This window comes from Benincasa hispida, chromosome 10 (assembly GCF_027475165.1).
Source record: "Benincasa hispida cultivar pf3 chromosome 10, pf3_genome.v1.1, whole genome shotgun sequence".
Classification (NCBI taxonomy): Eukaryota; Viridiplantae; Streptophyta; class Magnoliopsida; order Cucurbitales; family Cucurbitaceae; genus Benincasa; species Benincasa hispida.
The window spans coordinates 5,095,619-5,121,778 of NC_143487.1; the positions used below are offsets into that span (position 1 = coordinate 5,095,619).

The 26,160-nt window shown below is 27.8% G+C and overlaps 1 protein-coding gene and 1 long non-coding RNA gene across 2 annotated transcripts; both read right to left on the minus strand.

Annotated features, from left to right (window-relative positions):
• Nucleotides 1-227: 227 nt before the first annotated feature.
• On the minus strand, nucleotides 228-2,391 carry LOC150033055 (uncharacterized). The gene is made up of 2 exons (XR_016523792.1): nucleotides 2,115-2,391; nucleotides 228-681 (listed from the first exon to the last, which is right to left on the minus strand). It is a non-coding gene; the product is annotated as an uncharacterized LOC150033055 (long non-coding RNA).
• Nucleotides 2,392-6,851: 4,460 nt separating this feature from the next.
• LOC120088838 (protein LATERAL ROOT PRIMORDIUM 1-like) lies at nucleotides 6,852-9,274 on the minus strand. The gene is made up of 2 exons (XM_039046282.2): nucleotides 7,512-9,274; nucleotides 6,852-7,425 (listed from the first exon to the last, which is right to left on the minus strand). Exons 1-2 carry the CDS (start codon nucleotides 8,269-8,271, stop codon nucleotides 7,067-7,069), a joined length of 1,119 nt encoding a protein of 372 aa, XP_038902210.1. The 5' UTR covers nucleotides 8,272-9,274; the 3' UTR covers nucleotides 6,852-7,066.
• Nucleotides 9,275-26,160: the final 16,886 nt, after the last annotated feature.

The window sequence follows — 26,160 nt, forward strand, 5'->3', positions numbered from 1 at the left end:
GTGGCATCTTCCTGATAGGGTGATAAAATAATTTGGTTTCCAACAGAATGTCCTATCAGATTGCAATACGGAACCCTTAATGCATCACATCGACCTGAGAATTGCAAATTGGTCTGAAAAAAATTGCACATTTGCTATTGCGTTGACACTATCATAGGAAGTTAATTGCAATAAGGGTTTCAATTGGACAATTCGATAGGAATGCAACTCAAGATTACATCAATTGGTATAATAATATTTGAAGGCACTACATTATTCATCTAGGAGCAGTTGTGGGTAGCTGGGTACATAATTAAATATTGTCGAATGGTTTTTAATTTAAATTTATTTTAAATATTGTCTAATTATTTTATAATTCACAGAGATCGAGTAATAGTAGTCTTCGTGATGTTGCAAATGATCCAAACCAGGCCCTTACTATATGTAGTAATAATGAGAGCTACATGAAGAAGATATGTTATATGTTTGATATATCTATTGCATCTCCACTATTCCTAGGCGTAAGGAATGTACTCAAGTAGAAGAAGATGAATTCGTTGAGGCTGACGAGAATGTGGAAGAATTGTCTTCTATGACGCAAATACTGAGCTTGATTGGTTGAGCTAATCCAATGTTGATAATGTCATCATTTGGTTCAAAAGTCGGTCCATCGTCTTCATACATGCATGGACGTGGGCGCAACTATGTAGAACATAACGAATATTTATATTATGAAATGTCTGTAGGGGACCAAGAGGAACGAAAGAATCATGAGGAACCATTGAAACCTAGAGTTCAAAGTCGACAATGACAACCAGCTCGAAATTGACGATGTCTGCCTTATGGGACACATTGATTTTTTTATTAACCATTTTTTAATGAATGAAAAACATTAAATTATTGCATTGATATGGACATTTTATTTTACATTTAACTATTTTTTAATTATGAACAATAGTCGAAATCTAGAAGAAAAAAGTATTAAGAATTTTGTATTTTTTTTTATTATGTCTCTTAAAGCTAGAACCCTTAAAAGGATGAGACAACAAAATTTTCTTATTATTAAGAAATACAAGGACACGTTTCTATAAATTATGTTTTTCTTATTAGAAAAAGGAAATGAAAAGGGAAGAGTATAAAAATAAATTAAAAAATAGATATGTTTTCTCAATTAAAGACGAAAGGAAAAACATTATTAAAAAAACCATCGTTGAAAAAACAAAAGATAATAATATAACTTGATCAAGTGTTCAACACTCGATTAAGTTTTTTTAAAGAAAAAATAAAAATAAAAATAATTTGATCTAGTGTTCAATACTTGCTCATTAAAACTACTTACATCATCTCTAATCAAATCACCAAAATTACAATATTTCACTAATTATTTTAAAAACTTACTATACTTATTCAATTTTTTCCATTTCGATCACCAGTACATAAAATAAAACAAATAAGAGCAAAATATATATATATATATATATATATATAAAAGATTAAAATAAATATTTTGAAATTTTAAAACAATTAGTGTAGATAGGCCAAAGTAATATCTAAACTTTTTTCATATATTCAATTCATATTAATAAGATTTTGGGGTTGCTTTTGTTCTTTTTTTAAATTATTTTTCTAATAATATATGAACATTTGTATTATCAGACCTTTAATACCTTTGCCTCCAATAACTGCAATATTGATTGGCAGTCTTTAAAATAACATTATTTATTCATATAACTTTTTATGGATGCATCATGCATGTAGGGTAAAATTTGAATTTTCATAAATATAAATTGAAAATAGGAAGGGGGGAAAAAAAAAAAAAAAAAAAAAAGTGGTGGTAGCGTGCAGGCGATGAATTAAAGTGAAGGAAGCAGTGAAGATTCTCTTGCTCAGAGCCAGATTTGATGACAATGCCATTCCAATAAACAAACAGACAGACAGACAAGTTTTAGGCTCTGAGTCTCAAACTCCTACTTTACTTCAACTCAAACCTAACTTTTCCTTTTCCAATTAAACTTCATTTTCACAATTTTTCCTTTCCCTAATTTTCTCGAATCAGTTCCAAAATAACTGCAAAAACGTCTCGAATCGATCGCTAAACGAAAGTACTTGTTGCTAAACTATACGAGAAAGCGTACCTGAAATCCTCGCCGGAGAGATCGAAAGCGGTAACTGTTCGCGATCGAAATGACAATCAGGCGGTGGTTCCGGAAAAATTGAAACCAAATGAACTGCAATCGGCTGTTCGACGGCGACGAGGACTGGATCTGAAGAGAAGATTATAGAATCGGGGAAATGTGGAAGATATAGAACCAACCTGTAGGGATTGATTAGAGAGAGAGATGGATCGGATCGGATCAAAAGAGAAGAACTGTAACCTAGGAAGTACAACCACCGTCTTTCATTTGGTAATTTAATCTGGATCGATTTGAAATTTTACATTTTATATGCAACTTCTTCTTCTAACTGAATAATACTCTATTTTATATATTTACTAAAAATAATTAAATTGTTTAATAGTTTTGGATGATTTCTCATGTATGTTGAAGTTAGAAGTGGCTGCTTCAACAATATGCATGATAATTTATTTGTTGTTTTCCCGAATTTTATGATCAAAATTTTATAAGTGAGGACAAGACAAATCTAATAATTTTTGGTTTAAGTTCCCCACACCTTTGTACTCGAAACAAACCACTATTTACATCCATAGTCTCATAACTATATGTCTGGTTTAATAACTATCGTTCTTTTATATATATATATAGAAAATTTAAGTTACCGTCATTGTTCCTATTTATTTTTTAACACTTTATCGCCACTGTTTTAAACAAAAACAAAATGAAATTTTGAAAACTAAAAAAAAAAATATTAGTAGAAATGAGAAAACAAACACAATTTTAAAAATACAAAATATTAATCAAGAGAGAACTTAGTTTATTCCATTTGCTTTTCGAAAATTGTGTTTCGGTTTTCATTTTCTTAACAATTTTCTTCTACAGAATGTAAACAGTTGAACTTCTATAACAAATTTACAATAACAAAAACAAATGTTTATAAACTTTCCAAAGTTTTGCTAAAATGTACATTGATTGTGAAAACATTCTTAAAAGACCAAAAAAAGAATGCAAGATTAGTATTTACAGGTTAAGCCTCAAAATATAAAAAAAGGAATACTAAAGTTGGCAACCATTTCATTTTTTTGTTTTTTGGGTTTAAAATATTAAGCATATTTTTTCCTCATTTCTATAATGATTTACATATTTCTTAAGTATAATGATTACATTATTCGCCAAAGTTCAAAATCAAAAATAAGTTTTGAAAGACTACTTTTTAGTTTTTAAAACATAACTTGTTTTTTAAACAATTGGTAAAAATTAAAAATGAACAAATGAACAAATTTAGAGATAGACATAACATCTATAGGTTTAAATTTCAAAAATCAAAAATCAAAAATCAAAGCTGCGTTTGATAACCATTTCGCTTTTTGTTTTTTTTATTTTTTATTAAATTAAGCATATTTCATACCCTGTTTCTTACAATGGCCTCATCTTTCAGAATTACAATTGATGAATTCTTAACCAAATTTCAAAAACAAAAACAGATTTTAAAAAACTATTTTTTTTTTTTTTTTCAAAATTTGACTTGACTTTTAAAACCATTGGTAGAAAATAGATAACTAAAAAAAGAAATTTAAAGATAAAAGTAGTGTTTATCGGTTTAGTTTCTAAAAATAAAAATAGAAGACCAAATAATTACCAAATGAAATCTGTATAATTACTATCATGGGAAACTATAGAAAGTTGGATTTAACAACAAACTAAAATAGTAACCTGTCTATTCAGCTACAGAAAAAGATTGGTATACTAATTTAAAAGTTAATACAAAGCTCACATGCAAACAAACTCCATTAGCATTTAGATGCAACATCAACCATTCAACGTGCAAACGAATCCTTAAAAACCATATTCTTAAAGGCAAATATAGATTTCAAGTCTTGATTAATTTAATAATTTGCCTTCCACTTCACAAATATAAGATTATTAGTTTATGTATGTCTAACACGATCGCTCATAAAACGACTCACTATTTTCACACCATCAAAACTGATTCGATTAACTCGACACAATTAAAACCCTAAAACCCTAGAAGTAGAAAGTGGGGTATAATAATACAAAAGAATCTTTGGCTTAATATGGAAACACAAGCCTAGCAATGCGTCGATTTTGCACTCAAAATAGAGGCAATCAGAAAAGTAAAATGGAAAAAGAACTGGGAACTGAAGATGGGTCCTTTTGTTTTCTTCTTTTTAAAGCCATTCACAAAGCTGATCTGAAGAGGAAAAGATTTTGTTGTTTCAATCAAAATTCAAGCAGTACTCACTCCTTCCACCCACTTGAAGGAAACACAAGTATAAACCTAATTCTTCCATTATAAACATGACAGAAGATCTCAGAACATACATAAAATCACAAAACACTGATAAAAGGAGCTCATTGGATTGGTAAAGAAGCATAAAAGTTTATATCGAATCCGAGAGAAACGGCATTCAACTTCGTCAGATCATAAAGAATATCGAATATCATACAAAACAAATCTCAAACACACCATCACAAAGACAAACAAACATGGAAAAGGTCATTTCCATCCTGTTTTTATATCAATCATCAAACAAATTGACAGATAATACTTGCAAAATAAAAATAACACAAATGATGGAAACACTTGATGTGCTGATGTTTACGATCAACAAGTATTGTACCGAGTAAGAGAGTGTATTCACTTCACTAGAGAATATACCTATTTCCTTTCAAATTATACATGAAAAGATGAGAAGTAAATTGATGTATAATATGAGCATGTTGTGAAACTGCTTGGCTCCCTAGATTCAAGTCAAGAGAATATATGAAAACACGGGAAAATGAGTGAAGAAAAGAACAAAAACAAGCACTTGTACACAAAAAGGCTTACTCTCCATTGAATGGGTGAAATATTCAGACAAGCTGAACTGGGAAACACCGAATACAATAAATGGAAGCAAGAAGGCAATAATTACACAATGAAATGAAAATAGAAAAGTAAAGGGAAGAGGCCAATAAATGAGTCGGTCAACAAAAAAAAATGAAGGAAGATTTTATAAGGTCTTATCGATATTAATTCTTCTATACTTCTAAAAGGATATTTGGTCGGCCCATGCCCATATCATATCCAATCAGGTACCACAGATAATCAAAGGTTGAAACCAGAAATTCAGGAAAATAATGCCACTATTTTATGCATAAACGAAAAAAATAGAAATCACAGTTGGAACCGATCATTAAAATATGCGATCAACTTTCAATAACTCCAAAATAAACAAAAACAAAAATAGAAAAAACATTAATTTAATAATTAATCCATATACTTATCTTTGCTTAAGGAGCATTGAAAATTAAGCTTCTTAAATCCCTTATAAGCTGGAAGTGGCATCTCTATGCTCAAATACAGACAGAACAATCTGAATGTGCAGATCTGGGAAATGTAAAGATTGTTCCAAAAGGTACCAACAATGAGAAAATACTTAAGAAATTCAAGGAGAAAATCTATCCACTCCTTTGCATTAATAACAAGCAAAATGCAAACATTCAATGTGAAGGCCACTTTTGAATAATAAATGAATTAGGTCAAGAATGACATACAACAATGGATATTTTTTAATATTTTATTTGAGAAACAAAAAAGGCTTACTCACCATTTCAAAGGACTGTTGCCCTATTAACAACAGACAAAATGGACGCCAAAATGTCAACAATAAAAACACAGCATGGTGTATTAAATATATACGTGAAATAATAAAGACAATAGTTTAAAATCTTAGGTTGATCTGCAATGAGGTAAAGGACCAATTCAAACAACACAGATAAAAACTTATTTAGACAATTGATCTAGTAAAAGTAAAAATTCGAAATTGTCTCATAATCAAGCAAGAAAAATGAACATCCATACTAAAAAAAAATGCCAAACTAAAATAGTCTACAACACAAACATAAACTATTATAACTCAAACTAAAATAACTTACACTCTAAACAGAGACTATCGTAACCTACAAACTATTATAACCCACATATTATAATCACAAACTCGATGCCCGATACGAAGAAAGATTAACAGCTAGACCATAAAGATTTTCATTGGATATATAAAAATTGGACACAACAAAATAGAACATAAGCAAGAATGAACATGACATGTTAGTGGACTAAAAGAAGTGGAACAGTGAAGGGGGAAAAGACATCATTTTCAATGTTCTCATTTTCTCAAACAGATTATGATTGTGACACCTCAGCAGCCTTTCAAAACAAAAGACTAAATCCATCACCTAACAATGGAATTCAGCATTTGCAGATCTCATGAACTCTAGCACACAATCCTAAAGAACCAAACTATATACCAAACCGACCAAATAGAAAAATGCCAACCGGTTAGGAATATGTTTCCATACCAATCAAAAAACACACACATATGATTAAACTATTACTAGTAAAAGAAAAGAAAATGAGGCAGATATTTTAAATTAGGATTGCTTTGAAAAACAAGAAATTGTTAGACACATGAGTGAACAGTGAGCGCACACAAGACAAATATGGATACAAGTGATAAGATGGCTCACATCCCTATGATTATCAGCTGATTTTTCTAATAAAATAATCCACAAATATTGTAGATTTAGCCTAGAGAAGAAGATTTATAAATCAAGAAAAGAATAAGAGGCAAAATATAAAAACCAAGGAGCATGCAGGTAATACTAATCAAATCATCATTAAATTTTCTTTTATCCCATCTGGAATTAGTGAAATTAAAATCAAAATTATGGGTTAATCAAGTGAAAAATGGATAGTTTAGCAAGAGAAAGTGGATTAAATATCTCAATCAATGATGAAAGTTGCAAGATCAGAGCGGAAAGGAATTAGATATACACAATAAGATGAGATGATACATAAATAAAATGGATTTTTAAGAAAAGATTGGTTAGTCATTACACAGTTGCAGATCTTTTGGTTCCATTGATTTGGGGTAGAACCTTGAAACCGTCGAAAATCAGAATAAAATATATCAGCTAATTTGATTACCATAATTTGGACCACCGAGAAAACCCGGAACGCCACCGCCGCCAGAGGCGGCCGCATTGTAAACATCCGATGGATCGACAAGCGGAGAAGAAGACGAACCATTCCGATTATTTCTGCCTCCACTACCGCCGTCGCCCAAATGTAATTCCGATACATTAGGAAACGCATCTCCGGCTTCAACGCCTTGATCGTACAATAATCCTTTGAAAACATGACCCCCAATTTTAACCACTGCTTGATACGCGTACTCATCGTCGCCGTCTTCCACCGCCGTCACTCTCACGCACTTGAAAACCGCCGGTGCACGTACTTGCCCCGGTAGCGTCTCTTTAAATCCAGCATCTGAATTTGAAATTTTAAATAATTAAATTAAAAAAACCACTGAAAATGAAGAAAGAAACCCTAAATTCCGGAGAAAAATTTCTTACCTTGATGACTGGAGCTCGTATCGAGGCTTCTCGGAGGAGTGGTGTTGGAAGTGGAAGTATGAGAAGTCGTTTGTGAGGCTATAAGCCTCGGTTTCTTAGCGCCGGAGGTAGAACCGGAGGAGCCAGCGGCGAAGGTAGCAGTAACAGTCATAAGTTGCCGCTCTCTCCGTCGCGCAGCAGGAACCCACGTGCTCTTCACGTGAGTAGCGCAATCGAACCCTCGGCTTCGACAGCAAGTTCTGCAGCGTCTATGGCTACAATCTTTCTTCGCTTGATTCCCACAGTCCTGGCACGTGGTTGTCGCCGAAGACGAAGAAGCCAAACCGCCGGAAACGCCAATTCCACCACCGATTAAGTCATTATTAGCACCGGAGGCATTATGAAGGTGATGATCGAGAGAAGCCGACGGGGTTTTCTTCAAATAATGTTGCGTCGATTGTTGATTTTGCTGCCATAACTGAATCCCTCCACCTCTGCTACTACTCCGATTACTCAAGAGATTCTCCTCCTCAACTCCAAGGCAGGGACCGGCGGTAAGTAGCGGAATAACCCCGACGCCTACACCAACGCCGAGAGCGGTGGCGGGGTTGGAAACAGCGAGCGAATGAGGATCGGACATGAGATTAGCATCGTGTTGGTGAGGATTCGGGTTAAAAGAGGAAGCTGGAGCAACGACGTATACATCTCGGAGGCCGACCATTCCCATCTCCGATCCAAGGCCGTAATTGAGAGACCTCTGAGCGGCGGCGGCGGACCACATGGAGACGGGAGGTCCGGGAGGGGGTGCGGCGGAGGGACCAGCATTGAAGCCGAGAGAGAGATCATCAGGTGCAGCACGGGCGGCGGAGGAAGAAGGAGCCGCCCAGTCTGCGAATGCGCCGGAATCAGAAGGTAACCTCCTTGTAGTAGCCACAACTGAAGGCGGGTGGGGTTAAAATATGGAAAAACAAAAAATTATATAAAAATTATATAAAAAAAACATATATTAATAAAAAAGATTAGAGAAAATGGGAAAATGAGGGGATTGAAGAGAAAAAGATTTTGGATCGTGGAACTCAATCTATGTAGGCGTTATATGGGAAGTGGGGTCTCTCTGAATTTCTAGCAGAGAGATTTTGTAGACAGAAAAAGGGAGGGAAGAAGAGGGAAGATTTCTTTTCTTTTCTTTTCTTTTCTTTTCTTTTTTTTGAAAATAAAAATTTAAAAAAAAAATAAAGGGAAAATTAGAAGAAATTTGGGGTTTGGTCTTTGGTTGTTGTTGTTGTTGTTGTTCTTGTTGTTCTTGGTGGGGGGTTTTTATAATCTTGGTTCTGTTTCGTAATAAAGTGCAGAAGAAATGATACTGCTTCTGCTTCTGCTTCTGCTTCTGCTGCTGTTGTTGCTGCTGCTACTGCTTCTGCTTCTGCTTCTTCGGCTTCAGCTTCTGTTGGTGACTGATTACTGTCACAAACTTTGGCTTTTTGGTGGAAGCAGAGGAAAGAAGAAAAGAAAGTGGAGTTTTATGGAGAGAGAATTTTACAGAAAGGAGAGTTTGTTTGTTTCTCTCTCATTTTTCATTTTATCATCTTCCTTTCTTCTCCACCTTCCATTTCTTCTCTTCTTCTTTCACTTCTTTTTTTATTATTATTTTTTTAAAGAAAAAAAAAAATCTTCTCTCTCTCACTAGCAACCCTTTTTTTCACTCTCCTTAATATGTTTCCTAGACAGAGAAACTGAGGGTGGGGTTTCTATTTGCCCTCTCTCTCTCTCTCTCCAATAATAACACTCACAATTGTAGAGGGAGAACGATTTAAACACTTGCCCATAAATTTTTCGAAGAAAAATGTCAAACTATTTACGTGTTAATAAAAAAAAATTATTGATAAACTTCTATCATCGTCTTTCTATAAGAGAAGTATATCGATATCTAGTAGTGATAAAAATTAATGAAGTTTAAAATGATTAAATTTTATTATTTTATGTAAATAGTTTCCTTTATTTATCTATTTTTTAAAATCTCTTATTATAATTTAGTAAAATTTAAAATTTATTATTATTATCTTAAAAGTCCGAATTTAATTTTTATAGTTAGATAAAAATTTCATGAATGGTTATTATAGATTTTATTGTAAAAATTTATTTATGAGAATTTTATCGACGCTAAATTCTAATTATAAATTATAATAACTAAATTTGAAATTTTTTTTAATTATGAAAGCTAAATTTATCTAACCTAAAATATATTTTTTGATTTAGAGGTGGGAAGTTTAAATTATTGTTGTATTGAACATGAGGTATTTTTACTATTTCTTTTTCATATGTTCAAAACAATCAACTCAGTTGAAGTGGCTTATTCAAATTATTTATTTTGTTCTCTAATTATTGTCAATGACATGTTTATAATGGTTCTCTAAGATGTACAATCAACATTTAAAATTTAAAACAAAAAAAAAACAATTGAGGTTTTATTTTATAATTATTTTCATTATTTTCATTTCTGTTTTTTTAAATTATGTAGGCTCCTTCACCACTTTTTCGTAGACATATTTAAATCCCAAGTCAAATTCCAAAATTAAATCCATGTTTTTTTTCCTTAGGATTGAAAATCATTTTTATCATTTTTCAAAATATACATGAAAATACATATATATTGAATTAACTTTAATAATTAAATACGTATTTTAAAGTGATTTTAACCATTTCTAACATTCACTTAAAATCTACTCCTTTTTTCACTCTCAAAGTTTAACTCGATTTTTTAAAATAATTCAATAAATATATTAGAAATACTTTTTTAAATTTTTTTGCAAAATAGAGGTTATATGTTTAATTTTAAACTCACATGCAGTGTATTGTAGAAAATTTTTACATATAGAAAAAAATATAAAATTATTTATAAAAATAGCAAAAAAGTATTGATAGATTTTCAAATATCAAAGATAGAGTTATATGAATTTCTATGATTGATGAAATAAAATTAAATTTTGATAATTGAGTGTAAAAAGTTTCTCATTTTTTATATATTTGAAAATCCGAAATCGCGTGGTTGTCACGCTCCTTCTTCTCCGGTTGTGGTAATGGAACACAGAGAGATGAAGAATTAAAGAGAGATAAAGAAAAGGAAGTGTGAGTATGAGTAGTCAGAAGAGCGGCTAAAGTCATCCCAAATCCTTCTGCTTTGTCCATTGATTGGATTGTATTATTTGTCGGAAACCCTTCAATATTTTTTTCTATTATCTCTACCTTCTTTTTTTATTATTATTTTTATTTTATTTTATATTATTTTTAACTAATCCACCTCTCTCTCTCTTTTTAATCTTTTGAAATAAGATTTGAAGCAACGTATAGAGATCACCCTTTCTTCTTCGAGTCCTTTTTCACACTACTTGCACTTTTTTTTTTTTTCGAAAATAATAATTAGATCCATTTAAATCTTAAATTAATAATTTTATTTATTTAGAACATAAATATATCAATTTAAATCACATATTAAGAATTGTATCAATTTCAACTCTTAATTTACATAAGTGTGTCAATTTAAAAACTTCTATAAATGTATCGATTTAAACTTTTCATTATGTTTTGTTGTTTGGATACACTTATGAAAGTTAATGGTGTTAAATTAATATACTTGTGAAAGTTTAAGGTTTAAATTGATGCAATGTTTAGTTTTGGGTTTAAACTGATACAACTACAAAGTACATTGTTTAAATTTATACAATTATTAGTTTATAATTTAAATTGATACAACTTCAAAGTTCAAAATTATAAATTGATATTTGTCCTTTTTTTTCTAGAAAATATACAGGATAGAATGTCGAACATCTAATTTTTTTTTCACATTACAGATTTTATATCAATTGAATTGTGTTCATCTTTATTTTATGGTGAGAAATAAAAATTGAATTGGAAATTATTCTACTATTAGAAAAGAAAAAAAATCGAGTTGAAACGATGTTATGAGTATTTTAAAAAATATATTTTTTAAATCCATCAAAAATTATTTCAAGCAAGTTTTAAAATACAATATTTAATTCGTTCGACTAAGAAAATGGTTTAGATTATGAGTTTTGTTTATAAAGTGTAGAGATGTGATATCTGGTGGTAAGTTTTTATTTCTATAACTTTTTTTTTAGTTCAAGATTTTGATTGTATTCTATCAAGTGCTTGAATGTTAATGTAATTTGTCTATTAAATTGTTGTAATATCGTGTCGACTCAATCTAAACTTATTTAATAAGGCTACATCACATTAATATTTTTATGTCTCGTGCTATGTTACTTTCGTAGACTTTGATTTTTTTGGTTCTATTAAATGTTGTTTTAATTTAGTTTGTCTTAAGGGTTTGGGATTGTTTTGGTATTGGTTTGTTTTGACTTTATTTTCACTACTTTATTAATTTCGTGTGGCAATATCGTTTTAAGTAATTTAACATTTTGTACTAAAATTGAAGAATGTTCGTAGAGTAATTATTTTAAATGATAAAATTACTAGAGTTATTTTCAAATATGTCATGTTACTGCCTATTAATGGCAGAGAGTGATAAATACGGATAAACATATGTAAGTGAGAGTGATTGATAATTATCATTAATAAATTAGAAAATGTTGTTATATTTAAAAAATACTTTAAAGCAATTTTCTATATATAAAAAACAACTCATATTTATATGACTAGAAATTCAAGAATATATCCAATTTAAAGTAATGCGATGATTTATATATCGTATCCATTAGAGATGTTCACGGGACGGGGCGGGATCGAGGATGTCATTCCACATCCCCGTCCCCGCTCCCTATTTCATTACCAATCCCCGTGAAATTCTCCACGGGGATCGGGGTGGGGACTCCCACGGGAATTCACGGGGATCGAGTTCCCTGGGGGAAATTTTTCCCCGTTACTTTTTTTTTAATTATTTTTTTTTAGTATAAATAAATAAATACAAATCAAATTATTCACGTATATAATCTAAATATAACACATTCAATTTAAACGTATTCATTATCTTTCTCAATAAATAATCAATTTGAAATTTAAATGTAATATTTATATAATAATAATAACAACATAATATTAGATAATTATACTAAATAAATATGTAAAAGCTAATTGGGCCAGGGACGGGGAATGTATTTCCCGTCCCAGTCCCCGTCTCCGTTTAGCTCAGAGATAATTTTTTTCTCCCATTCCCCGCCTAATCAGGGAATCCCTGCCCCGTTCGGGAGGAAAATTGGACATCTCTAGTATCCACGTCACGTGTGCAACTAAATGGATAGTATTCCGTTTGCAATTATCTAAATTTGTGAGAAAAATACTCATTTATACCCGTTGTGTTAGTTTAAACCTTAAAATTTTGAAATTTTACCAATTTACACCTTCATCCGGATCTAATTCGAAAAATATAATGCAAACATATAATTGTTTCAATTAAATTTTTAAAATTTTATAAGTTGATCACTTTAGATTGTTTCTTAAAATTACATTTGAAAGTCATCGATGCATTCAAAACTCTCACATGTGTGTGAATTCTCCAAATGTTGGAATAATAAAATTGATGACTATAATTGATGCATAGATACTATTCAAATAAAATTTTAATCGAAAGTCTAAAACAAATAAAGAAATAGGAGTTTAATTAAAAGTTTCATATGATGTTTATCAAAACGTAATACAACAGATATCGTATGGATACATTTACGAACTAATATAGTTCCTTATTTTATAATTATTAATATTAAAAGTGATGTCACCTTCAAAATTTAGGAGGTGTTTTTAATTAATCACTTTTTTTTTTTCAAAATATATTAAATTAAAAAATACGATTATTATATTGTTCTTTTGAAGTATGATCGAGGATAGGAAAATTCGAAGCACAAACTTTGTAATTATCAACAAATTCAAATGATAATTGAGCTATACGATTATTGCGTTGATCTATGGTGCTCATCTCCCTCCATAATTGTTTGTTCCATCTCAAAATATTGTTTGAACTATTTAAAAAAAAAACCATTAAATAAGCAATTTTATAAGCACGTACATCATATCACTTCTTCAAAAACCACTTTCTAATCTGGTTCCAACTTATTCAACTATTTATGTACTGTAGCATATTAAAGAATAAATTAATGCATATGGATGAGATTTTTAAAAACACATCGGAAAAATCTTTGTTATAAAGTAAAAAATAATGTTAAATTGTACCTAATAACTTTGAACTCTAAAGTAAGTTTGAATTGTGTGTTAGGCCTAAATATGTTTAATTTTCAATATTTGACACTGAAATTTATATTAAATTTTTTTTCTTAAAATAAAATGGAAATTGACTCGATGACTGATGTATGCAAATTAAAAAGTATATATGACATATAAGTATTTTGTATACTTTAATCATAAATAGACCAACAACTATGGAAGGAATTATCTCATCGATTGGATGTATCTTTAAAAAAAAAAAAATGTTATCAATAACAATTTTATAAACTATTTCAAGAAAAACTAGAAAAAAAAAAAGCCGTTGTAAAATTATATATACATTAGAAATATTAGTCCTTGAGGGAAATTAACAAATTGCCAAAAATGTTAATTAAGGGGAATCACTTAATGCACTAGTTGAAATCAACATTAAAAATATCTATATTTTTACTCTTAAAAAGTGCACTCTCAATTTATTAAAGTTACCTTTGTCTATACAATGGATGTAGCCTATGGGGAAGAAATGATTTCCCTCTCTTCTTGCCAAAGTGGGGTCATATAAAATGATAAAAATATTTATTTAATTATTATAATCCATCTACAAATTCACACACATTTTACAATTTTCACTAATCCAAATAAGTTGTTTAAAATTCAAAAGTATTCCCTATATTATATTATGAATTTTCGTGTTAGACTTTTTAACACAGATCTATAATACTTAATAAATGCACGTTAACGATTTTTTATTTTTATTTTAAATTTGTGAAAAAAAATTGCAATGCATTTTATATAATACTTATGACATGAAAAATCTTACGTAGAAATAAAGAAACAAAATTCAAATATATATTATTTTAAGATTCAAAACATAGTTTCTTTTTTCAAATTTAATTTTATTCAAAAGTCTATTTTTTTTATTCATTTTATATGAAAATAATACTATAGAGTAGATCCATCTAGTTTCCAATTCAACAAGCTCTATAGAAAATCATTTCATTGTCATTAATTTATTTTGATATAAAAATGGTATGGCTAGATTTATTGTAGTCTTAGATTTATGATCTAACTTCATTTTTCCATATTAAATTATAAAACAATATTCTTTTAAAGAAAGACATTGTATTGCTACCACAAGAAGATAACAAGAACATCTTTAATGATTGAACGTGATATTCCTACCAATTAAGAGAATGAAATAAACTAATTTTCTCACCTCAATTTCAAAAACTATCTTAGAGTACGTCTTACTTGTCAATAAAATTGACCTTACCATTTTGGGAGGATTAAATATTTACATTTTTAAGTACAATTAGAGTAAGGAGATTAGAACCATATATTCGTAAGCATTATTACACTTATATGTCAGTTAAACTATGTTCGTTTTGATAGTCAAACATGGGCTATAAAGTAAAATATTAATTAAAGTTGATATTAGAAAAAAATAGTTGTTTTCAAATACAGGAAAGTCAATTATCTTATTTATAAACATAGCAAAATGTCATTATCTATTAGTAATAGACACTGATAAACATCTTACTAATATCGATAGACAACGACATCTTGTTTCAAACATTTAAAACGGTTACCCTATATATAAAAATATATAAAGTAAAACAAGAAATAAAATTGAGATGAGAGTAAATAGGGATTGTTGGAGGACGTGAAAGGGAAAGCTGAAAAGCTCCAATGGCCTTAGCCGCACCTTTTGGCCCTTTGGATTGGCTTTGGGGCCACGAATCTTCCTCTTCACTAAGTACTTCTTCCCTTTATTCTCACTTCTCATCCTCGTTTAATTACCCTTCTCTTCCACTTGTTAAAAAAGTTGGGGGAAAAAACTATTCTTATGTTCAATTTTCTTTTGTTATATTGTATATTAAAGATTTAAATCTTATTTTCAACTTTCATTCTTCATTTTAATTCAATGCTTTTAAAATGTCGATTTCAGTCAACGTATTTTCATTTACGATTTGTTTTAATCAATATACTTTCGGTATATTTTCTTTAGTTTTAATATTTTAAAAAAATGATTATTTTGGAATCTTCATCGTTTTCGTGTCTATCTCATTTGTTTCAATCAAAATTTTTGACATGCCGCTTCATCCACTTAATTTCTTAAAATATAGTCGTAAATTTGTCTCGAGAGTTTCCTTTGTGGATAAATTATTTTAAAATTTCACAATTAAGGATCAAAACAATCACAAGATGACACATACGGAAATTAAATGTCATGTATAGAAATTAAAATGAACCATGATAAGAAAGTATATGTATAGTGTTTAAACCTATATTTGACTATACCGATTATTTGTGTCTATTTGTTTAGTCTATGAACTATAAATAAAAAATAGTAGGATTATGTAGATCATTAAACTATTGGTGGATGAAAAACTAGGGGTATTCAAAAAACCCGATGATCCAAAAAAACGATCAACCCAACCCAACCCGTGCAATTTGGGTTGGGTTGGGTTCAAATAAATGAAAATTTTATGGGTTGATTGGTTCATGGGTTCCCCTAATATAACTCGAACCAACCCGAATTTATTATTAACCTTAAATATTTTTTTTGTTACTTATATAATTATTTATATATATATATATATTGATTTTAATTTTATTTAATTCTAATATTTTTTAAACAATTTATTTTTCAACAAAAGTAGTTTTTTTACACTTTAGAAATAAACTTTTCACTATATAAATTGAAATTGAGGTGTTAATCTTAATTTAATATGTGAAAATAATTAAATTAGATTTTTACATATTTACGATTTATTTCTTTTTTATAACAAAATTTTAAATAAATGACCCGATTAACCTTTATCAAACCCAAATATTTCATGGTTGGGTTAGGTTGGGTTCATTTTTTAATAAGGGTTATTTGCATCGAAGAAATTTACAATCCAAACAATTGGGTTGGGTCTAAAAAGTATTTCAACCCAACCCATGAACACTCCTATGAAAAACATTACTAGTGAGTTGAATACACTACAAATAAATATTTAAATACACAATTATAACTAATTGGAGTTCTTTCGGATTGGCATTCTAAGTAATTATAAACATGTGTTTATATTTAAAAATATTTTTAATATTTAAAAAGTCAATTCAAATGAATTTTTAGATGAAAAAAATCCGCTCATATTTAAGTGAGACCAAAAAAAAAAAAAAAAAAAAAAAAAAGCTTAAAAGTGAAATTATATGTAATGATACATTAAAAAGTGAAATGACTATTTTCATTTATATTTTTCAATATTGAATGTATAAAAGAAATTCCCTCCCATCACTTTCAAACATATATATAGAGCATCTTCAACTTTTTGAGGGATATGGTTGGATTCGTAATTTCTCTCGAGAATAATTTCGCATTATTTGAGAAAACCAAAGCTTTTCTTTTTCTTTTATTTTTCTTCCATTTTATTCCAAGATCTTTTTCTTTATCTAAATTCTACATCCAAAATCTTATTTTTCATATGTTTGAATAAAGCCTTCCAAATTTATAAGCTACGTTTGTTATAAATTTGAAGTTTAGCTTTGAACTTTAAATTGTAAATACAACAAACACTTAAAATTAATCACTTTACTAAATCCAAATTTGATGTGTTGTTATTGTTCCCTTCGAAAAGAGTGGAAAACCAACATAAATTTAAATATAAATAATTTTTGAAAATTTTATTTTTTTCGGTCTCCAATTTTAGAGAATATGTGTGTTTGGTCTCTTAAATTTCAAAATATACCTTTTTAGTAGTCGATTGTTTTAGAATATATGTATTTAGTCCTTAAATTTTTAAAATATATATGTTTAGCCTCCAAGATTTTGAAACCATGTTTCAAAGGACATGTAATAATTTTATTATTATTATTATTAAATTTTAAGAAAAAATACTTTTCTGATTCAAAGTGTCGTATAATTATATAAAATTAGGGAAAAAAAATATTTCAATGACCTTTTAAATCTTGAAAACTCGATATTAAATGGTACATTTATTGAAAACTCAACAATGATCAAATGCACCTAATTTTGGAAACTCGGAAACTAAAAGAAATATGTTTTGAAAGCTCAACCAAATACACATATTCTTCCAAATTTAAGGGATAAAAATATAATTTCTCCAAAATTATTTTTAAGACCATTTATCAATAATTCGTTCTCTCATATCTATTTTTAACTCAAAATTTAAGTCATATTTGATTAAACTTGAGTAAAAAACAACATAAATAATTTTTTTAAAGAATGTTACGTGGTGCAACTCATATTACATTAAGCTCCATGCATTTTTTTTTCTTGTAATAGAAGAGAAAATACTTTTAAAAATCTACTTTTTATTAAAAAAAATTATCATGTGATAATTCGTGATTAAACACGAAAATTGACAGTACAAACGTAGATATAACAACTACCTCATATTCACTTTAAGTATTTTTCAACTGGAAAATTGATGTATGACCATTTAAACTATATCGGAATGTTGACACAAAATTGATGTACTTGGAATCCTGCCTTTTTATACACTCGTATATGAATTGAAATGCGTGTGGAATTTTGAATGTGGTCGTTTTCCAAAGATTCCCAACACAACCAATGCCAAATCTCCAACAAGGTATAAATTTAAATTGATTTATTTATTTATATATATACTAAAAAACTAAAAGACCTTTGTGCAAATTTGACATCTTTTTGGTGCAATTTTGGGAAGATGGGTCCATTTTAGGGGGGGATTTTTGAGAATTAGAAACAAGTGTAAAGAAAAATGGACCACTTTTTTTTTTTTTTCTTTTTCTTTTCTTTTTATTTTTTTTTCTTTTTATAGTTGTATAAATATATAAATATATATATTTTTTAAGCAATGGTGGTGCTTATGGGTATTGGTTCTCTATCATGCCAATTTTTGCATTCATCCAACCACTTGGCTACTCTCATGGTGTATATTGTAACTTCCAAATCCACCCCCATTATTTCTCTTTTTTTCTATCATTCCATTTCTTCTAAAAGTCAACTTTGCTTTAATAATGCTCCTTCCTCTACTTCTAAATTTTCAATTTTAACACAATTGCTTTGTTTCTTTGCATTTCACTTTTTATCAAAGTTACTTCTTATACTAATTGTGGTTAATCCCTCCTCCCCCTATTGAAATTGTATTTAAGAAAAAAAAAAGTTTGAAGTTGATTGATGTATTTTTCTAAGTTTTGTATGCATATCAAAAATTATAATTCAAACTCGTTTAGATGGATAAAGTTTTGTAAACTCGAAAAAATCTTACCAGTTATTTAGTAGCATAGACAAAACTAGTTTAAATACTATTTCTTATACTTTATGTTGGAATGTCTTGAATTTGTTTACTGCCGCTTCAAACCAACCAAGTATGGGGTCTTATTTACCGCAAAGACGTCGTTTGTGTATTCATAAAACATCCTCTCTAATAATATCGTCCTCTCTCTACCTCGTGAACGTAGTTAACATACCATTAGTGAACCATTATACCTGTGTGTTTGTTCTTTTTACATTTTTATATTATTTAATGGTCGATTTCATAACACATCAGGTCCTGGTTCATTTTGGCCCCCAAGTGCTCATTTTGGTCCCTATACTTTTAACTTTAGTTCATTTTTATCCATATACTATCAAAATATTTATTTTGATCATTTACTTTGAAAAAATAACTATTTTAGTTTCTACATTTTTATTTTCAATTCACTTTTTAAGGATTAAAATGATTTCTTTTTTAAAGTTTAAAGACTAAAATGAACAGAAATTAATAGTTAACATTTCTCCAACTCGTCAATGAAATGAAGAGAAGGGCTTTCCTCTTCGATTCCACGATGACCAAAATGAACAATTTGAAAATATAGAGACCAAAACGAACCAAAGTTAAACATATATAGATCAAAATATAGTGACTAAAATGAACTAAAACTCAAAATATATGATCAAAATAATATTTATTAAATAACATTTTCATAAGTGTTTGATGGATTGTAACTTCGAAGATATTTAATATTTTAGAGAGTGAGAATATTAATGAAAGATTTTTGTTGAGTGATTTTCTTGGAAATATGTGAGGTAGGGAATGGGCCTTTTAACTACAAGATTAATAATAAATGCACATGTCTATTGAGTGATATTTGATTATATATATATATAAATAGCATAAAATCATATTTAAATGTGAAAATATTTTAGATATAATAATATTAAAGTGAATTAAAAATAAAATTAGGAGAAAAAAAAACTAGGGGAAAAGTGCCGTTTATGTGTGAGCTCGAGACGGTGTGCATTTCCAATGCGTGTCCGTACAAAGAAGGAAAAAGTGTCCCATTTATGTTATTTATAATAAAAGAAAAAGGAACTGTAAAGTATATAACAATATTTAAAAAAAAATAAATAGAATATAAAACGACATGATTCTGTTTAATATTTTAAGCAAATCTACTTTTATGATCAATTAATTAAAAACAGATAAATTATTACTTTAATAAATCTTCATCCATTCACTTTAATTATTATTAATCAAAATAATTCCATAATTATTTATGATATGATATTAATGTTGATTATAATTTAATCTGAACTAGTAATCATAGCGGTTCATTTAGAATCCTATTATAATGTCCATCTTCATATCCAATATATAATACTTGACAATTATATTGTTAACAAAATTAATTATAAAAAATATATTTTAACATCTACATATTAACCCAAAATAATTATCATCAATAATTACATCGATATGTTTTTTTTTTCTTAAATGATCGCATTATTGTAAAATAAATATGGTTTTTTTCAAACTCCTTCTCCTTTTATTGCGAAAACTTAAGAGAACTTCTTATAAGTAGGAGAATCTAAAAAAATATTTATACTAAAAAATTCTAAAATTTTAAATTTTAGTATAATTATTTTAATATTTTTTTTTATATTTAAAAAGGCTCCAAAATTTCAAATTTTAATTTAAACTTTTGAAATAAAATTAAAAATAAATAAAAGCCCAGTTATAATTTAAGAGTGAACAACGTTAGTTTAGATCATCATCGGTAATAAAAGAATTATTTTTTCCCTTTAAATGTTTTTAAATTTCACTTAGACAATATTTACTTTTAAGCATTTCAAATGTCGTTTTAAAAAAGTTTTTATATAATTTGATAAGTTTGAATCACGTGGTTAAATATATGGACTATATATGTAAATAATTAGATCAATTAATAGGTAAAATTAGTTTGTTTATATTGTGGTGATTAATAAATTTGTCGTTACATGAGAATTATAAGTGGATAATTAATTACATATATAGACACATACTTCTGGTGAAGCTAACTTGCATTTTTTTTTTTTAATGTCTAGAATGTCTAATAAAATAATGATTTGGAATGAAGGAATAGTTGACACGTACACCTATAATATATTTAAATATTCTCATTAATATAAACCAATTCCAAAAGTTATTGATGATCAAAGTTTAAGGTTTTAAAAAAAAGTGAAAGAAAAAAGAAGATGAATATGGTTTTAAAATAGGGTTGGAAGTGAACATGAGAGCTAAACTAGAAAGAAATAGGTATGAAAATTATAATCAGGTGTCATTATCTAATCCATCTTTTCCTAAGTTTCACTTTAATGACAAATTAAACATACTTAAGGAAAAAAAAAACCTAAATGAAAGCCTATAATAAATCAAATAATTATTCAACCCTACAAATCTTTTTTGCTCCAACTCCTAGCTAAAAAGACTCTCATAGCTTGAAGAAAGTGACATCTCTCTCTCAAATTGCCACAAATAAATGAGAAACACATGACATATATATATGTATATTGAGACAACAAATTCATAAACAAATCATATACCTTTCCATTGAAAATGGAAACTTTCACAAAGTTTTGTATTTCAAGTATTGATCGAGTGTTCATCCATCACCATGTTTCATATAATTAAGAGTTCATTTGAAGTTATATTTATTTTAGTATATCTGTAATAGACAGAACAATAAGAGAGAAAAAAAATTATAGGATTCTCTCTAAAATATTTGTAAATATAGAAGTGTTGATCAATCAATTTTTGAATTTTTTCTAATTTCCAATTTTACCCTTTTTTTTAATTTTCTTTCATTTTTTCGATTTTTTAATTTTTAATTTTCTTTCCTTTCTCCAATTTTTGCTTCCATCTCCCCAATCTCCTTATATCTCCCAACAAAATGCCTAACTTATGAGTGACTTAACACCAATAAGCCAAATATCAAGTTTGATTATCATAATGGAACATTAAATGTAAATAGCAAATGAAGATGGATTTGAAATAAACTACTTTTTCTAGCCCTCGAGTTTGTACCGTTTTTAGAAACATTTATTAAAAGTTTGAAATGAGAAATGATAATAGTTATTAAACAAGTTTATTTCTAAAAAAACAAATGAGAAATGAGAACATTATCAAACATGCCAATAGTTTTTTTTTTTTAAAATATAGGATTTTAAGAGTATGACATCTATTAGTAGTCAAAAGACCCGTGTTATTTACAAACATGTATAACATGATGTCAAATTCAAACAACAAAGAACATCAAAACATTACATAAATATAAACATATTAGCAACAACCATTATTTGGCTATCATTGATAGAAACATATAAGTGATAACAATTGATAGTCTATTTCTCAAATTGAAAGCTATAACTAATAACAACCTCCTTAATAACAACTATCAATAATAGCAATTGATACATAGCATATTTCTCGAATTGAAAGCTACCACTGATAGCAGCTATTAGTGATATTCATCGATACCAGCATCATTGACAGCAAATGATAGCAGTTACTAGTCATAGAAACTGATAGTACATTTTTTAAATTAAAAGTTCTCACTAATGGCAGTAACACTGATTGCAACTATCGACGATAACAACTAATAGCACACTTTTCAAATTGAAAGCTAACATTGATAGCATATTTCTCTAATCGAAAAGCTACCGCTAATAAGCAACTGATAGTACATTTAAACTGAAAATTATCACTGATAACAGTAACGCTTATTATAATTATCAGTGAAAAAACTAATAGCACACTTCTCAAATTGAAAGTTAGCACTAATAGCAACTATCAATGATATTCACTGATAACAACTATCAATGATATTCACCGATAGCAGCTATCAATGATATTCACTCATAGCAGCTATCAATGATATTCACTAATAGTTGCTATCAATGATAGCAATTGATAACACACTTTTCAAATCGAAAAGCTAACACTAATAGTAGTTATCAGTGATAGCTACTAATAGCAACTATTGGGGATAACCATTGGCAACACACTTCTCAAATTGAAAGCTACCATTGATAACAGTTGTCAACGATTGCTTCTAATTTGAGAAAATTGGGAAACAACGTGCAAAATGGTGGATGAGTGATTTTTTTTGTCTTTTACCTTTTTTTTTTTTTTCCTACATATGCAATTATTTTATCTTGTACTACATATTCTATTGTTTATTGCTTGATTTTTATTTATGCAACTAGTCCTTTTATTTTATTTTTTTATAAATTAATTTAAATGTTTTACCTTAAGAAAGGATGACACATCGTTAAAATAATTGCAAGAGAAAAAAAAATATAAGTTTTAACTTCATGGTTTTACTTTAAAATCATTAAATCGTATAAGCAATAAAAATCAAAATCTTCCAACTAAATAATTTTCACAATGGCACGAGTTAAATTAACTCGTAATGATCTAGTAAGGATCGTGTTTCCCTCCTTCGACATTCATTTAGAATTTGAACAGACTTATTGATTAGGATAAACTAACTACTAAACGAGTCAGCGAAATGACAAATCCTTAAAGCTTTATCTTCATACATGGACACCTCCCATCCTAATTTTTAATTAGGAAGTTGTTTTATACTTAATTGATCCACTAAAATAATAGGCCTAAAAGGTTAAATAATAATAATAACAATAAAAGTAAATAATGTAGATGAGTTGCATCAATGATAATATTAAATTTAAATTAAACCTAAAAAACACATAATTTTAAAAACTAAAAATTAAGACGCCGTTCGGGAAAAAGACTATCCCAAAACTATACTAACAACTTATTATTACAACAAATACTATTTTGTAATAATAAATTAACTACCATCAATACTGTTTCAAAATGCATATTTGTTTCAATATTTACTATTTGTTACCATTTTTATTAATTCACATTTTTTTAATTATTATTATTATTTGCTATAGTATCTAGTACTTAATTCTCAAACTAAAATTATTTACATCTCAAATACATACTATTATAATCAAAACTAAAATAATTTATGCCACATACACAAATTATTATTATATAATTATAATAACCAACTTTTTAACTCAAATGTCCAAAAAAAAATAGTTATTCACTAAAACTTAAATAATCCGAGGTATCTAATATTTCACATTGATTTTTTTTTATTATTATTATTAATTGTAGAGATGAATTTCATACAACCTCCGTTTATTATTTATCATAACAACACATGCTTAGAATCTACCAGTATCGAAAACCCATTTCGACAAAATGATTGTTTTGTGAATTTAATTGTTTGGGAAAATAATGATATTAATTATTTAGTCATTTGGGGAAAACGAAATTGAAAATTTTGAAAAAAAAAATATATATATTTATCGAGTGAAATGAGAGATATATGTCGAGCGTCACATCAACGGTCAGATCAAAGACGTGACAAATATTTCTATCACCGCCCAACCTAACCTCACCGTTGACCAATCAACAGTCCCTAACACACAAAAGTTTTTTTTTTATTAATAAATATTTGAAATTTAAATATCTGAATTTTAAATATTTAAAATAAATTAGAAATTATATTTAAATATATATAAATATGAAAGATAATTAATGTCTAAAAGTTAAATATATATATATATATATATATATATATATATATATATAATTGATAAATTAAATAATTGATTTGTAAGAGACTCATGAATGTATTCATTAATCAAATTTAATATTATTTAATTTATTGTTACATTAATTAATTATTTAATCAAATAAAATTAAAAACAAATACTTTTATATTAAACATAATTAAATTACTTTAATTAGTTGTTAAAAATAAACTAGTATAGATTAATTATAATATTAATAATTAATAATAGTAATTTATATTAAATAATTAAGATTATATCATAAAATATTAATTATGAAGGTAATTGAAATATATCAAGTCCAGATAATGTATTTATGTTTGATAATTGATTGAAATTAATAGTAACGAATAATTAATATTAATTTATTAATTAATTAGTTTATATTTTTATTGTCCATCTCCCATACATAAAGATCCCATCTAATCAGTAAGAATGGTTCAATAAGAGGTAGACTCGTTCTTTATTATGAAATTCTGAAACTTGCCATACTTATTCATGTCAACACATGCATTGAAATGAAATGATTACTATAATAGTAGAGATAAATGTTGAAACTAAATCGCTAGCATCCATAATCATCTATATTAAAAGTTTTGTTATTATTATTATTTAAATCTCATAGTATTGTCTATATCTATCTACTTACTGATTAGGTAGAATTGCAATATAAACTACGGCTTTAAATTGATTAGATTGTAAACATTTTAATTTTTAACGATGAAACTTGCAAAATAATTTTTCCATAAAGTTCTTAAAATTTCAAAACAATACTTACATAGTCGTAAATTAAAATCGCCCAAAATCTAAGTTTACATATTAAAACATTATATATATACATATATATAACTATAAAAGTAATATTTTTTTAAAAAATGTAGATTATTGCTATTATTTTAAAATGGTGTCTGACAGCTGTAGTGAAATGAATCTAGTTGTGGATGAAGAAAAATTAGTCATAAAGCACATTCAATTAATTTTTTTGGATCCGACAATAATTTTAACTTACAAAGCCACGGTTTATTTGTTTATTTTAAATGATCATTTCCTGGATCCCACAGACTAAATTCCAAAATATTTTCCCAATCGTGCATCATAATTTGTTAACAATATTTAATTGCTTTCTCATTATTAATATGTAGTTAAAAATTCGTGTATTTTGCACAAAAATAAAAACTAGAAAGGAAGAAGGTCTCCTTGTTAATATAGAATTGGTTTGCCTTGTTAACCACTGCAAATTCTTATTTTGGTTTCTAATTTTTTTTTTTAAAAAAACCTATTTTAGTTTTTGAACTTTTAAAAAGTATTTATTTTGATATGAATTATTAAAATTTTGTTAATTATTTGATGAAATTGTATCTAGCATGGTTGAGCAAAATGAAGGTGAAATGAAATGTTAATAATCAATGTACCAAAGTACTAAACGATCAAAATCTTGATCGCAAAATGATTTTTGACTTCGATGGAAATTTGTTTTATTGTTCAATTTAAAATTGAAACTCTACATTTCTTAATGTGACTAGCTTATTTGACATTTTAATATTTAAAAATACAAGTAATCTTCTCATTTTA

Excerpts from the sequence above, each read along its gene's own strand:
- LOC120088838 (XM_039046282.2), bottom strand. The coding sequence starts at position 8,271 with ATGTGGTCCGCCGCCGCCGCTCAGAGGTCTCTCAATTACGGCCTTGGA. Across the intron at positions 7,426-7,511 it reads TACGAGCTCCAGTCATCAAG|ATGCTGGATTTAAAGAGACG; the intron begins GTAAGAAATTTT and ends TTTCAAATTCAG.